Consider the following 13635-nt stretch of genomic DNA (forward strand, 5'->3'; position numbering starts at 1 on the left):
CCCCCTGCCGGTGCGCGCGGCGGCCGCAGTCCCCCGCTGCAGAGCGCTCGGAGCCGGCGGGCCCGGAGTCTCCTCACTGAGCGCTCCCGAGCGGGCCCGTCCGACGCCGGCTGCCCCCGCCGCCTCCCCCGCGCGGCGCTGCCGACCCCTACCGCCCCGGTTCGCCCCCCTCCGCAGCGCCAGGATGTCGGTGCCGGATTCCGCCGTCGGGGACGAGATGAAACAGGCCAAGGAGATCGAGGACGCCGAGAAGTATTCCTTCATGGCCACGGTCACCAAGGCGCCCAAGAAGGTACCGGCCCGGGGGGGGTGAGGGGCCCGGTCCGGTTCGGGGGGGTGTGAGGCCTGGTCCTGGGGTGAGGACGGGTCTGGGGGGGCAGGCCGGTTCTGGGGTAGAGAGGGGTCCGGTCGGGGCGGAGAGAGGCCTGTCCGGGGATGGGGGGGCAGGCCGGTTCTGGGGCAGAGGGAGGTCTGGTCTGGAGTGTGAGGGGGGAGGTCCGGTTCGGGGGGGTGTGAGGCCGGGGGTGAGGGGGTAGGTCCGGTTCGGAGGGGGGGGAATCTGTCCCGTGTAGGAGGGTCTGGTTGGAGGTGGGGGAAGGCTGGTCCCGGGGTAGGGGAGGTCTGGTTCAGGGGTGAGGTACGGATTGGAGTGAGGATGCATTTCTGCTCCCCAAGAGACCCTGTTGGCAGCTGATCCAAGGCTCGATTTGGGAGGGCCCGGACATGGGGGTGGATAACTGTAAAGGCATGTGAAGGGGCAGCATGTTTCTTGGGAGTGGGGACTACAGGTCTCAGCTGAGCTGGCCACCTGCTGTGCCTCCCATGGTTTGCATTAGGGGATGGGGGTAGAGCAGGAGCCTGTGGGATGTGTATGGGGGAGTTGTTGTCAGGATAGGGTGTCCCGGGATTGTAGGGAGGATGCCAGGTACAGTGCACAAGGCTTTGTGGGGAAGATGCTCTGGGGAATTGTGATGGCCTGGTACAGATATCTGTGAGGAGGGAGGTGGACAGGTTTGGGGGTTGGTTAGAACTGGGCGGGTTATCTGCTTTGACCCTGAACTCAGGGTCAGTAAGAGGACAGTGTTGCAGTGACTGGAAGGGTGGATTTGTGGTTTCGTGTATTGGGGTATGATAGCAAGATGTTGGGTGGCCCAAGAGATGTGGTGGAATATTCAAGGGGTATTTAGAGAATACAGCAAGCCAGGCATTTTGGGGAGCAGGGGAGGCCTGCTCCATGTTTGTGGGCGCCATGGACAAGTTTGGGCAGCCAATGAGAGGAGGGATTTGATGACAGTTTTGAGGGAAAGACCAATCTGCAGGCGGGTTTGTGGGAATGTAACTCAAGCTTCCTGGAGTGCTTGCTGCGCTCAGCATTCCCCTCTTGTCCATTCACCCTTAAAGTGACTGAAATTCTCCCATCGGCTCCTCAGTGCTTGCAAAGGTGAGAGCCCTCATGTAGACTGGTCACTGTGCTTTTACCGCTCCCTTGTCTAAATTCTGTCTGAGTAGGATTAGACAAGGGAGTGGTCAGCTCTTTGCTACAGCCACCATTGGTAGAGTTGCACTACTGGTGAATTTCAGATCTTTGCGTGTGTAGATGCAGCTGAAACTCTGGGATTTAGACTTGCTGTGGGAGGTCCCTGCTGTGTTGAATATCATGTTCTCCCCTAGGCTGCTGCCACATGCCTCAGTGTTAGGAATTGAAAGGAGTAAATGGGAAAAACACCAGAGCCCTCAGCCCCTGGAAATGCAAAGCCTTCCTGCTGAGAATGTTTTGGTTGTTGACATAGGTGCTGGAATTTTAGAGGGTGGGGGTACTGGTTTCATCTAGAGGCCACTTAAAATCATTTGCATTTGAGACATCCCCTCCTGCCTAATCTCCTCAAATAACTAGCATTCAGCTGCCAGTGACAGAGGAACTCAGTGGATCTGTCTGTTTATGCAGACTGTGGATGTAGCCCGGAGGAAAGAGCAGAAGAATGCAGAGGCTAAGAGCTGCTTCTTTCCAGAGGTGGTTCTGCAGCTGTAGTCATGCTTTTGAGAGAACTAAAGCAAACTATTTTCTTTTGATTGTTGTTACCTCCTTCCAGTCTTACTTTCATATCCATCGTGTAACAGTCTGAGGCTTGTGACCACATAAGCCATACTGTGGCAGTGATATGAGAGACGAATATACTGTAACACTTAAGCAGCCCATGGGGTGGGGGAGTTGCTGTGGTGGTAGTGTGGGAAACCCTTTTAATGTGAGGATGAGGGTACGTAGGGTTTAGCTCAATCCAGTGTTCTTGTGGGAGAGGCTCTGGGAGGGCTGATGTACTTGGGTGTATGAGAGGTAATAGTTGACCCTTGAAACTACTGCTGTAGTTCTAGGCTTGTTTCATAGCTTGATGTGCAGTCAGCAGGTTGCAATGCTGCCAAGGCCCTGCCGGGAGCACTTCAGGACATGCAATGAATGGTGGCCTTTGAGGCGGATAACATCAGTAGCCAGTGAAATCTTGGGTGGCATTGCCATCAGTAAGAATGAATGCTTCAGGCCACCATTTTCCCAGCCCACCTGGTGATTGTGAATAGCACTGATAGCAGAGGCGTTGGCAAAAACTCCAAAGTATACAGTGCTAAGTGCCTAGAGCTTATCTCAGAGCTCAAGGCATTTTCAAGTTGCCTCATAACAAAATCATAACCATTAACAGGCCTCTTTCCTTCTTGAGACTTGTATTTATTTCTATTAATGCAAAGCTGATGTGACTTGTGTGTCCCTTTTTTGTGCTTTGAAACTCCCTCCTTTCATACAGCTCCCCCCCCCCCCTTCGCTCCACATCTCAGGCAAACAGCTGAGAGTGACTCCCTGTATTGGCCAGGAGAGAGAGTCCAACAGCAGGCTTGCTTGAACAAACCATTCTCTAAAGGCTGGTGGGCATGAAGATCAGACATAAGGGGAGGATGGGAACATCTCCAGGATTTGAGAGTGCTGGTACTGGCTCTGTCTCCTTTGTACTAACCTTTCTAGAATAGCTTTTCAAAGAGCAGTCGTGTGTCACTTGCTGAGAAGTGCAGTGAAAGTGCTGACAGGAATAAGCATCTCTCAATGTTCATTTGGACAGGCTGCAAATGTGTTCAGTTTCCCAGGCTAAGTGTCTCACTCGAGAAGCTGGAGGGATCATTAGCAAGAAGCAGCTCTGATAGGAACTGGGCTGTGGGAAGAGCCCCATCAGTGGATTTTCTGCAGAAGTAGATGTGTTCCTCATGTTTGATCAGCCCTTTCTGGTGGCCTGAACGAGCCGGATGATGAGATCCCTGTTAGCTACATATCCTGGCCTTGAGGAGCTCCTGTTTCTTCTCTTGTCATTGAGTTGGTAAAGGTTAAAAAGTGAAGCAGCAGGAGGTAAGTGATTAAGAGATTAAATGTGATCAACTCTGGGTTTAAGTACAAGGCCAAAGAAGGCGAGGTGAACTGGCATTCGATCCTGCACAGAAACTTGTGGTCTTTTCCCCCCAGTAGATTGGGGGAGCTAGTTTAGCTGAAGCTCCTTCTTGACTGCAGTCTACTTAATGGAACTCCTCTTGCTTTGTCTTTTCTGTTAGCAAACTAACACCAGCTTTGTTCTTCAGTGATACTACCACAGTGCAGTGGGCAGTTGAAGAAAGACAGAGAGGTATACTTAATCTAGGACATTAACCACTGTGTTCTGCACTGTAGTGCCTGGATGTTAGTAGGAACGTTAGAAACAGATGGATTGCCACCAACAGGTTTCCCTCCCGCGGTGAATTGTGTTGAGGGTTTTATAGATACATCCAGAACAGTATTCTTGTAATGGCTCAGGAATTGTTAGCAAAGAACCGAAATAATCTCTTCCCCACAGCTCACTGTCAAATCAGGGGCTGTTCAGTTTAGAGTACCTAGTGGTTTGAACTGTTTTCATTAGGAACACCAGTTTCCTCAAGTCCCTTCTAGTCAGTGAGCAGGGCTTTCTGGGGCTTTGGCTCATATACTATTTCAGTGACAAGTGATTGTATATTCAGGTGGGAGTGATATCTGCTGTTTGATCTAAGGCGGGATGAATTCTAAGTAGGGAAAATGTGTTGAGACAGTAGTGATGGGTAGAACGTCAGGATCAGGGAGCCCTGACCCTAACTAGGGCTGACTCCAAAGCATAGTATCTATTCAGGGTTTCTATCATGGACTGAAACAGCAGCAGCTTAGTGACATATCTCTGCAGTATCCTCTTGTCACACCACCCATGAATAGGGCCCTACCAAATTCAGGGATCATTTTGGTCAATTTCACAGTCATAGGATTTTAAAAATAATAAATTTCATGATTTCAGCTATTTAAATCTGAAATTTCACAGCATTTGTAGGAATTCTGATTCAAAAAGGGGGATGAGGGTGCAAGGTTTAATGTTGGGGGGGTGGGGTTGCGATACTGCTACCCTTACTTCTGTGCTGCTTCTGGCATGGCACTGCCTTCAGAGCTGGGTGCCTGGTTAACAGCTGCCAACCTCCAGCCGCCCAGATCTGAAGGCAGTGCAGAAGTAAGGGTGGTAATACTGCGATTTCCCCCCCCACATACACTTTGTGACCCCCTCCCCGCAACTCCCTTTTGGGTCAGGACCCCCAATTTTAGGAACACTGGTCCCCCCTGTGAAATCTGTATAGTATAGGGTAAAAGCACACAAAAGACCAGACCTCATGGGAGGAGACCAGATTTCGCGGTCCGTGATGCGCCTTTCATGGCCGTGAATTTGGTAGGGCCCTACCTATGAAGCTTAACAGCCTAGCTTACACCTTGATCTACCTTACCAGGTGTGAGCTGCTTTTCATCAGGTTGAACTGCAGTCAGTTATGCTTATTCATGCAACAGAACTGAAATGTTTTCACATTTTGTAAGGGCTAAAAGCTGTCTCATGCTCCCTGCTCTGTCAGGCAGACTGGAGCTCGCAGCACCTGCTGAAGACTCTGTCCTCCTTGGGCTGAGAAGCAGGTAAGTGTGGTATTTCTCCCTCCCCCTCCCCCCAATGAAACCAGCTGCACTGGCTCTGTGGGTTTTTTGCTTCCGAACCTGTGTATGATAGCATCAGTGGAATCCTGCTGAGGCTGTGTTCCAGGGGTGCCAAGGAGAATACTAATGTACTGCTGCAGCTTTGCAGTGGTACAGACTCAGAGCTACTCTGTGCATGGTGGGGGAAGGACAGAGCCAGGGAAGACTGGAGGGTGGGGGGAAGGGAATGAGGCACTGGGAGGACTGAATTTGGGGCGGGTGGGGGGATGGGTATAGGTGTAAATGGGATCCAATTAGACATGATTTAAATCCCTCTGGATTGCACTCAGTGCATTCCCTAGAGCTTTTGTGTCTGTTGCTAATTTTTGAGGTCACTTGCACAAGCTGCTCTGGTGCTTTCCCTGGTGCTGGCTAGCCTTGCTAAACAGGGCCTGTTTGCTCCTGGGACATCAGTCCTTCTGTGGATGAGGTTAGTTGTGCCCTTCCCAGGGCAGAATTGCCACACGCTACACAGCCCCTTTCTGTAAATACAAGATTACTCCCAGGGGGTATGATGTGCTCCATTAACCCTGTGCTGGATTGCTGTCTGTCTGCAGGATACCAGTGAATCAAGCTACTCTGACAACCTGGGAAGGAAATCTGTTCTGGGATGCATTTCTCGGAGTCTCTCAAGTGAGCCAGAAATTAGAGATGGAAAAGACCACTTAGCTCTCCTGCCCCCTGCCAGTGATAAGATTTTTCACTCTAGGATCAGTACACTTTGGTGCTTCCTCCTTTGATCCCTGGAGGCTGTCGCAATCTAGCCAATAGATTTCCTTATCAAATTTTCTTAAGAGTCATTCTGAATTACTTTCTGACATAGATTTGCTGGGATTAAATTATCACCCATAAATCCTCCCCTACTCTTCAGCTACTTGGAGATGGTTCTATCTCCACCATGTCACTTCCATAGGTTATGCCTACACTGGACAGTTAACCCAGGTTATTGGCCTCCACTCTGAGGAGCTGGGTTAGTGTAACCAAGATGTGAGCATCCCCACTGCAAAGCCCCTTCTGCCTACTGTTTGCACCCTTGCTGGTGTGTGACTGGGAGCATGTCCCATGGTTCTTTGTGCTGAGATGCTCTAGGATTCTTTCCTAGTCAGTTGTGTCAATTGCGGGAGAACTTGTCTGTCCTTCTGAGGGAATTGTGGGAAGCCATTAAAGGACTATTAGCACCTGAGTGATTTAGCCCGTTTTCTCAATGCAAAGTGGGCAAGTTTCAGCCCGACTTAAAGTGGAGCTTGCTTTCTACCCCACATTCCCAGCTGAGTAAGCAAGCCTGGGTTTAAAGTACCTCCAGACCTGTGTCAGAGGTTTTTCTTTGGACTGGTAGGAGGGTTAAGGCTAAAACCCAGGTAAGAACCCAGGATTAACTCTGCAGTGGAGACATACCATTAGACACTGATTAGCCAGACCCCGCACATTTAACTGTCATTCTTCCTTAACTGTGTGTGGCTTTGTTGTAGCTGTTGGTCCCAGGATACAAGACATGCAAGATGGGTGAAGTAATATCTTTTACCAGGCCAACTGCTTTTGGTCCAATAAAAGATATTACCTCACTCACCTTGTCACTCTTCCTTAAGTTATTCTCTGCTGCCTCCTGACTTTCTTTCTGATCTTCCTGAAATTTGTTTGTCTGGTGACAAGGCGCCCAAGCCTGGATGCAGTATTCCAGGCACTCTTCCATGAGAAACACAGAGAGAGGGGGTTGTCACCTCCCCGGTTCTGTACTGAGATGCTTCCATATGCACAGCCAGCAGTTAGTGGCCTTTCTTCTAATTGCTGTCTGCTGTAAGTTGCTCTCAGCATTACTGCTTTCTAGGTTAGTCCCATTACTGCACAGCTGTATTTTTTGTATATTTTTTCTGTAAGTATTAACAGCACTCTTCCAAATTGAATCTCATTCTGTTACCTTCAGTATTTCTGATATTGCTAGAACTCTTTATATTTCTGCCAGCCTTGGTATTCACTGCTCCTGCTGGTCTGTAGTATTGTCCGTACCTTTCATTAGCATACTCTTTACCTCCTTTCCAAATCTGTAATGAAGAATTTAAATTGGACCGGACCTTGCTTTGATCCCTATAGTAACCTACTGTAGGTTCCCCCAAGGGGCTGAGCAGATCCTTCTGTGCATCTTTGTTATGTTTGGGCTGAGGAGCGGTGATTACTGTTATAAGTCCTGTCAAGATGCCCTGAGGCTCTTCCTGATGGGATTCTTTCCAAAGGGAATTCTACTTGTGTCCCTCCAGTGATAAGAGGAGAAAGTGATCTGACACTTTGGATTCACCAACATAGATTTTGAAATAATTCTACATACGTTTAGGGGAGGAGGCCCGTAGCTGATGTGGAGAACCTGAAGGGGGCCCATTCTTGCACACCAAGATGATGGTGACCTTTGGGGTCCACTTGAATGACACATGCATCCTTTCTGCTTTGTCCTTTGGACTGACATTCCAGGGATCAAATCCATTTGTTCTCCATATATTCTCTGCTGTGGCCATTGGAAATAGGCTGGGTTTCCAACTTTATGACACTTCAGCCACTAGAAGGGTGATTAAAATCCTCCATGTATTCCCTGTCCTCCTTTGCAGCTGCTCTGGCAGGCTTCTCAAGAGTCTCATTATAAAAATGGCAGTTCTAGGTGATTAGGGATCACAGATCATGCAGGTACAACCCTTTTTGAATAGTGCAAGTTTCCCTGTCTGCTCCATTATGATTACTGTTATCCAGTCCAGTCAAGAGGCCCTGAGGCTCTTCCTGATAGGAACCTGATTCTGATACAAGCAATGCCCATTCTCAAATATAGGAGATCTAGTGGTGATAGTTTTTTAAAACTCTTCCTGAAATGGACAGTTGTTTTGCAGTATGGAACAGGCTATAACAATACTTTCTTTGGGATCCTGACAATTCTTTCCACAGTTGGATTCCAGCTTGGACAGTGTTTATATCCCTTTGTTCCCAATTGCTAAGCGTTTCTCAATCTTGCTATGGGAATCTGCTCTCCAGGCCCAGGTTTGAGCGGACTGTTGGAGATAAACGTATGACATTTTTAGCAGCGTATTGTCTATTCATCTGTTTTACATACAGAAGATCCTGTTTTCAATGGTTACCCAGCGGAGTGGCAAATCAGTTGCTTAATGGAAGGGACTTAATAAAGGGGGAACAGAATTGTGCAAATAGAGCTATGCTTAGTATGTTTGCCTGGTTTTAAGAACAGGATGTTGTCTAATAAAGGATGCCCCTTTCTTGTACGAGTTCAGTGCATTATAATATATTTATATGGTCTCCAGTGCATGAGATGTTACATTTTGTGGTAAGGTTCTTGAATTTCTCATTAAGCTCTCTGATCAGTTGAGCATTCATAGGTGTTTTGTAATGGAGAGAATCAAACCCTAATACAAAATGTGCTCCAAACTGAGGGGGCAACCATATGTAAGTGGGATACTGAAAAGGTATTCACCTCATTTGAGACCAGCAGTGGACTAGAACTTAGAAGGTTTGAACAGTGCCACCGGTGTAGACTTAATGGCTTTATCAGTCCATAAGCCATAAAGCTAAGCAGGCCTTTATGAAAGTTTACTTATGCTCCGACCGTATTCATTTAATTGTCATTAAACATGTCCCTTTTTCCAAAGGCTAAATGTAGCTCAACGTTCTCCGCCCAAGAACAATTGTTGACCTAGACTCCATGGGATACTGGCAACGTGGCAGCAGACGTTGGGCAGAATGTAGAGACTCCAGGCAGAGAGGTGGTTCTCAGCCTTGCAGAGTGTATAGAGTGAATTCTGAGCAGCAGTCGTGGCAAATTTGTTCTTGAAATTGAGGCTGCCTCTGCACTAGGAAAATAGCTTCTGCTGCACCTGGAGTCTTGTGGGATTTGTGCCTTTGAGAAGGCATGACACGGATGTTGCAGCTATTCATGCCGCTCGTGGGGCTACCCAGCTGCCCTGTCACATTGGGCCAGTTGAACTGTGAATTTTAATTACACTGTCTGATCAATACCGTGACCTTGGTAACGGGCTCGTTGCTGCTGTAGAATCTGTTTACTTCAGGTTTGTAGCAGAGAAAGGACTTAGTTGGCCAGGGACATGGTGTTCCGATTAGTCAAACAGGCAGCATTGTAATGCAGGGTGGGAAGCCTACTGCTGCAGGGGAAGTGCATATTGCCTCAGTGCTGCCTACTGTTATCCTTGAGAGAGCTATCAGATCCCAGTGCTATCCTGGCTCTCACAAGGAAGTGGTTTAGTTCATAAATACCAGAGTGAGGCAGCCAGGGGCCTGTACCAATGGGGGATCTGTCTCTTTTCAGGCTTTTCGGGGTGGGGGAGGTGGCTGGAGCCTGCCTAAGAGCAGCCTGGAGGCAGTTCCCTCAGCTCCATCTTGCAAAGATTCTCTTTGCGTTCCTTTCATTGAGTGACTTGGACCTTGGTGCTGTGGAAACTCTGCCACTTGACCCTGATGTTTTCAGGAGTTCTCCCTGCCCTTCATCAAAAGTCAGGATCAGAATATTGCACATTCTTTTCTGGTACCACAGGGAGAAGATTAATTCCAACCTGGGCATGTTTGGAATGAGAGCATTTTGCCAATTCCTATTGCACTTGGATCAAGAGACTGTATGCATATAGTGTGGCCGCAATCTTCCGTGTAAAACCTAGATGCAGTTCCATGGGCTACTGTATTTCATTCTGTCATCAGGTGGAGGCAAGATAAAGAGACTCCTGATGACCCCTCTTACTTAACTGACAGGAAACCATTTCATTCCCCATCTGGTGGAGGAATTGCAGTGCATGGCTGGTTCTTCTTCGAGTATATGTCGTTATGGGTGCTCCCCTGTAGCACATATGTGCACCTGTGTGCTCTTGACTGGAGAATACAAAGCAATGCCTGTGGGCCTCCCCTGAGCAGCACCTTGTGCTCCCAAATGAATCATAGAATATTAGGGTTGGAAGAGACCTCAGGAGGTCATCTAGTCCAACCCCCTGCTCAAAGCAGGACCAATCCCCAACTAAATCATCCCAGCCAAGGCTTTGTCAAGCCAGGCCTTAAAAGCCTCTAAGGAAGGAGATTCCACCACCTCCCTAGGTAACCCATTCCAGTGTTTCACCACCCTCCTAGTGAAATAGTGTTTCCTAATATCCATCCTAGACTTCCCCCACTGCAACTTGAGACCGTTGCTTCTTGTTCTGTCATCTGCCCCCATTGAGAACAGTTTAGCTCCATCCTCTTTGTAACCCCCCTTCAGGTAGTTGAAAGCTGCTATCAAATCCCCCCTCACTCTTCTCTTCTGCAGACTAAATAACCCCAGTTCCCTCAGCCTTGCCTCGTAAGTCATGTGTCCCAGCCCCCTAATCATTTTTGTTGCCCTCTGCTGGACTCTCTCCAATTTGTCCACATCCCATCTGTAGTAGGGGGACCAAAACTGGATGCAGTATTCCAGGTGTGACCTCACCAGTGTTGAATAAAGGGGAATAATCACTTCCCTCTATCTGCTGACAATGCTCCTACTAATGCAGCCCAATATGCTGTTGGCCTTCTTGGCAACACTGCTGACTCCTATCCAGCTTCTCGTCCACTGTAATCCCCAGGTCCTTTTCTGCAGAACTGCTGCTTAGCCAGTTGGTCCCTGTAGTGGTGAATGGGATTCTTTCTTCCTAAGTGCGGGATTCTGCATATAAGGAAGCATGGAGCCACCACTGCTCAGGTCCTTCTCAATCGCCTGTGTAAGTGGTTTATTTAGATCACTTAGGTCAGCTGCAGCAAGGAGCTTTGTTGCTGAAATTCTGTCTTGTGTGTGGTATCCCACTGATCTAAACAGGTACAAGAGCTGGTTCTGGGGCATGAGAGTAACATATCCAGAGGCGATTTGATCTGCTGAATTAAGTTGGTAAAGATGCTGATTTATTCCTGTAAAGAGTGGTTGCTGCCTTAGGAGATGGAGATCTATTCTTCGTCCCATAGACAGCAGTGATTGGTGGGAAAACCTGCACATTGGATCCCAATGATGGACCTAGCTAGAGACTTTAGCCCTCCTGAGAGTGAGGAATAGCTGAATGAAGGGTGAGTCAAGTGTTTCAGGGAGAGGGTGTCTACCACAGTGTGGCCATGGGTTGCAGTCAGTCTGGGGTAGTCTTGTGGCCAGTCAGGCTCATGCTCCTGGACTTAAATGTAATTTTTCGGTCGCGATGAGTTGCACTGGACGTGAATGAGACCTCAGCACTAGAACATACCCTCACCTTTGCCTGAACTCTGCACTGATAGTCTGACAGCCAAGATGCAGTTTCAGCTCTCTCGCCAGAGCAGTGCTCAAATGGTTAGGCCTGGCTGGATTTTACGTTGTGTAACACACACATTAAGGTTATGCTGCTTATCCTGATACTGGCAGGCTGCTGTGGAAGAGCGGCTTGCTTCTAAAATGGCACTTTGCTTGTCTTTCTACTGGTACCAATCACAGCGTATTGGCCAAAAATCGTGCCAGTTGTATGTTTTTCATCTCTGTCCTATTTCAGGCTGTTGATATTGCAGTGCTTTGTTCTCCATTTTTACGTTTGTTTTACAGTTTTCCTAAGATAGGAAAAAGTACAAGGATATCATAATGCTCAATGTCCTTTATATCCTATAGGCTACATAGTCATATGAGGGCCGTTGAAGTCTGCTTGATATTGAAGCTCATGCAGCTTTTTGTTCTGTTTGTATACCCCAGGTACCGTAGGGTCCTGGTCCATGACCTTATCACAATACATATAAGGCCTGAAAGGTTACGGTAAATAACTTGTACTTGTGTCTACCCTGTAAGACTCTATGAAGAACTGGAGAACTAATAAGCTTATAACATCATGTATACCAGGGAAGTGAAGTCCCATTACTTGGGAAAGGAAGTGACTTAATCACACTGTTTAAAACTTTTTTTTGTTTTTTGTTCTACCTATGTAACTTAAACACCGAACCCAGCAGGGAGGAGAGTTATTTTGTTAAAGATTCAGCACATCTCCTCCCTTCATCTAACTTTCTAGCCCATCTCTGTGTCTTCAAAAGAGAGAGCAGAACCAGGGAGACTCAGAGTTGATATGCTTGAAATCTCTAAAGAGTAATAACAAATAATCAAGTGAAAAAGATGTCTGGTTTTTCAGCCTCATAACCAAAAAGGGCCCAGACGCTTGTATTTTTTTTTCCTTTGCAGATCACCTTTAAACACACTCCCTGCTCAGGTGCTGATCAGCATTATATTGCAGATACCTTCCACGCTGCTGTCACCATTCAGCCTGAATAAGAAATACAGCAGGTTTGGCAGCCTGAAGTAAATGGTCCCCGAACAGTTATAAATTAAATACTTAAAATTGCATTAATGCAACACTGATAAGACTTTACCGCCTCAAGGTAAAGAGTCAATGATTATTGCTACAGCAAACTCAGCCCAACCCCCTGGGTTAATTGCAGTGCTCTGTATTGAACCCTGGGGTCTGAGAGTCAGGAGACCCGACTGCTGCTCACCAGCAGTATGACTTTGGGCTCTCCTAGCTTAACCTTGTGCTGACTCAGTTTGCCCACTTGTGAAGTGTGTACTGGTGCAGTTGTATGCATGTGTGCAGTATTGTGTAAATGCTTTTGGGGAAACTAATGGTGTGGTTGGAGAGCAAGTGTGAAATCTTCAGTTCAAAAGGCAGCTTTTATAAAAAGCTCTTAGCCCTTGACAGCTGGAGCTTAGTGGCAGCACTTTCCTGGACCTCTCTAACAAGGGAGTTGGTACTGCAGTACGACACTGATGTAAGAACTGAGTAAAAGTCCCAATTCTACAGTCCTTCTGGCTGTGTGTGCAATTTCCAAGTACCATTATTTATTTAAAGTCACTTTGCTTTTAGTATTTGGCATAATGGGTAACAGTTCCAAAAATGACTGTGTAAAGGTAGACATCTAAGGAGCTTTGGGATACTCTCCTCACCCACTGACTTTGATGGATGGTGGTTTCTGTTTCTGAAAAACAGACCCTTTATTTAGGGTTGGGCTCTTCCAAAGATCCAGAGGGGGGTAAGTGCCCAACTCGCAAAATGTACACTTCACTTTCTTGGGTCTTGTTGACATTCAAAATTGCACTGGTTTAACTTTAAATTAGTTTAAAAACTAATTAGTTTATCCACTTTAGATAGAAGTGGATCCTCTATAGGCTGAGTTTAAATCAGATTAGGAGTCGGCCTACACTGTTGCACTAATTTAACTAAATTGCTTTAAACTCTAACCTGCAGTTGCAGCTTGTCTTTGAATATAGGCGAGGTCTCAGTCTCCTTTCACAATTCCAGCCTGGGCGTTTAACGTTCAGGCACACTTTTAAAAACTGATCCCTATACATATAATCTATGCAATCTCCAACTCTAAAATCCTTCCCAGAGTCCAAGGGCTGTATATTTTATCTCTCCTTTTGGTGGCAAAACTTTGCCTATGCTCCTTGAGGAATGAGTTACTTTGACCCTGAGTTTTTTATAAAGCAGTAATTGTTATTGTTCTCAGTTACTATTTAACCATCAGACCCTTAAGATCACATTTATTTTATTTAATGTTGTGTTCCATTTATTATTCCCTTAACCACCTCTTCACATGTATCA

At 47.1% G+C, this 13635-nt stretch overlaps 1 protein-coding gene across 2 annotated transcripts in view; it reads left to right on the forward strand.

The window, feature by feature from the left end:
- Nucleotides 1-13635, forward strand: part of AHCYL1 (adenosylhomocysteinase like 1) — a 38216-nt gene continuing 24581 nt past the window's right edge. The window contains exon 1 of one of the 2 annotated variants that reach the window (XM_039537368.1): nucleotides 1-292. In XM_039537368.1, coding sequence (XP_039393302.1) covers nucleotides 185-292 — 108 coding nt within the window. In that variant the 5' untranslated portion in view covers nucleotides 1-184. The remainder of the gene's footprint in view (nucleotides 293-13635) is intronic. The other variant, XM_039537367.1, reaches the window with a different exon arrangement.

The sequence above is a fragment of the Mauremys reevesii genome, linkage group 4 (genome assembly GCF_016161935.1).
Source record: "Mauremys reevesii isolate NIE-2019 linkage group 4, ASM1616193v1, whole genome shotgun sequence".
In the NCBI taxonomy this organism is placed as follows: domain Eukaryota; kingdom Metazoa; phylum Chordata; order Testudines; family Geoemydidae; genus Mauremys; species Mauremys reevesii.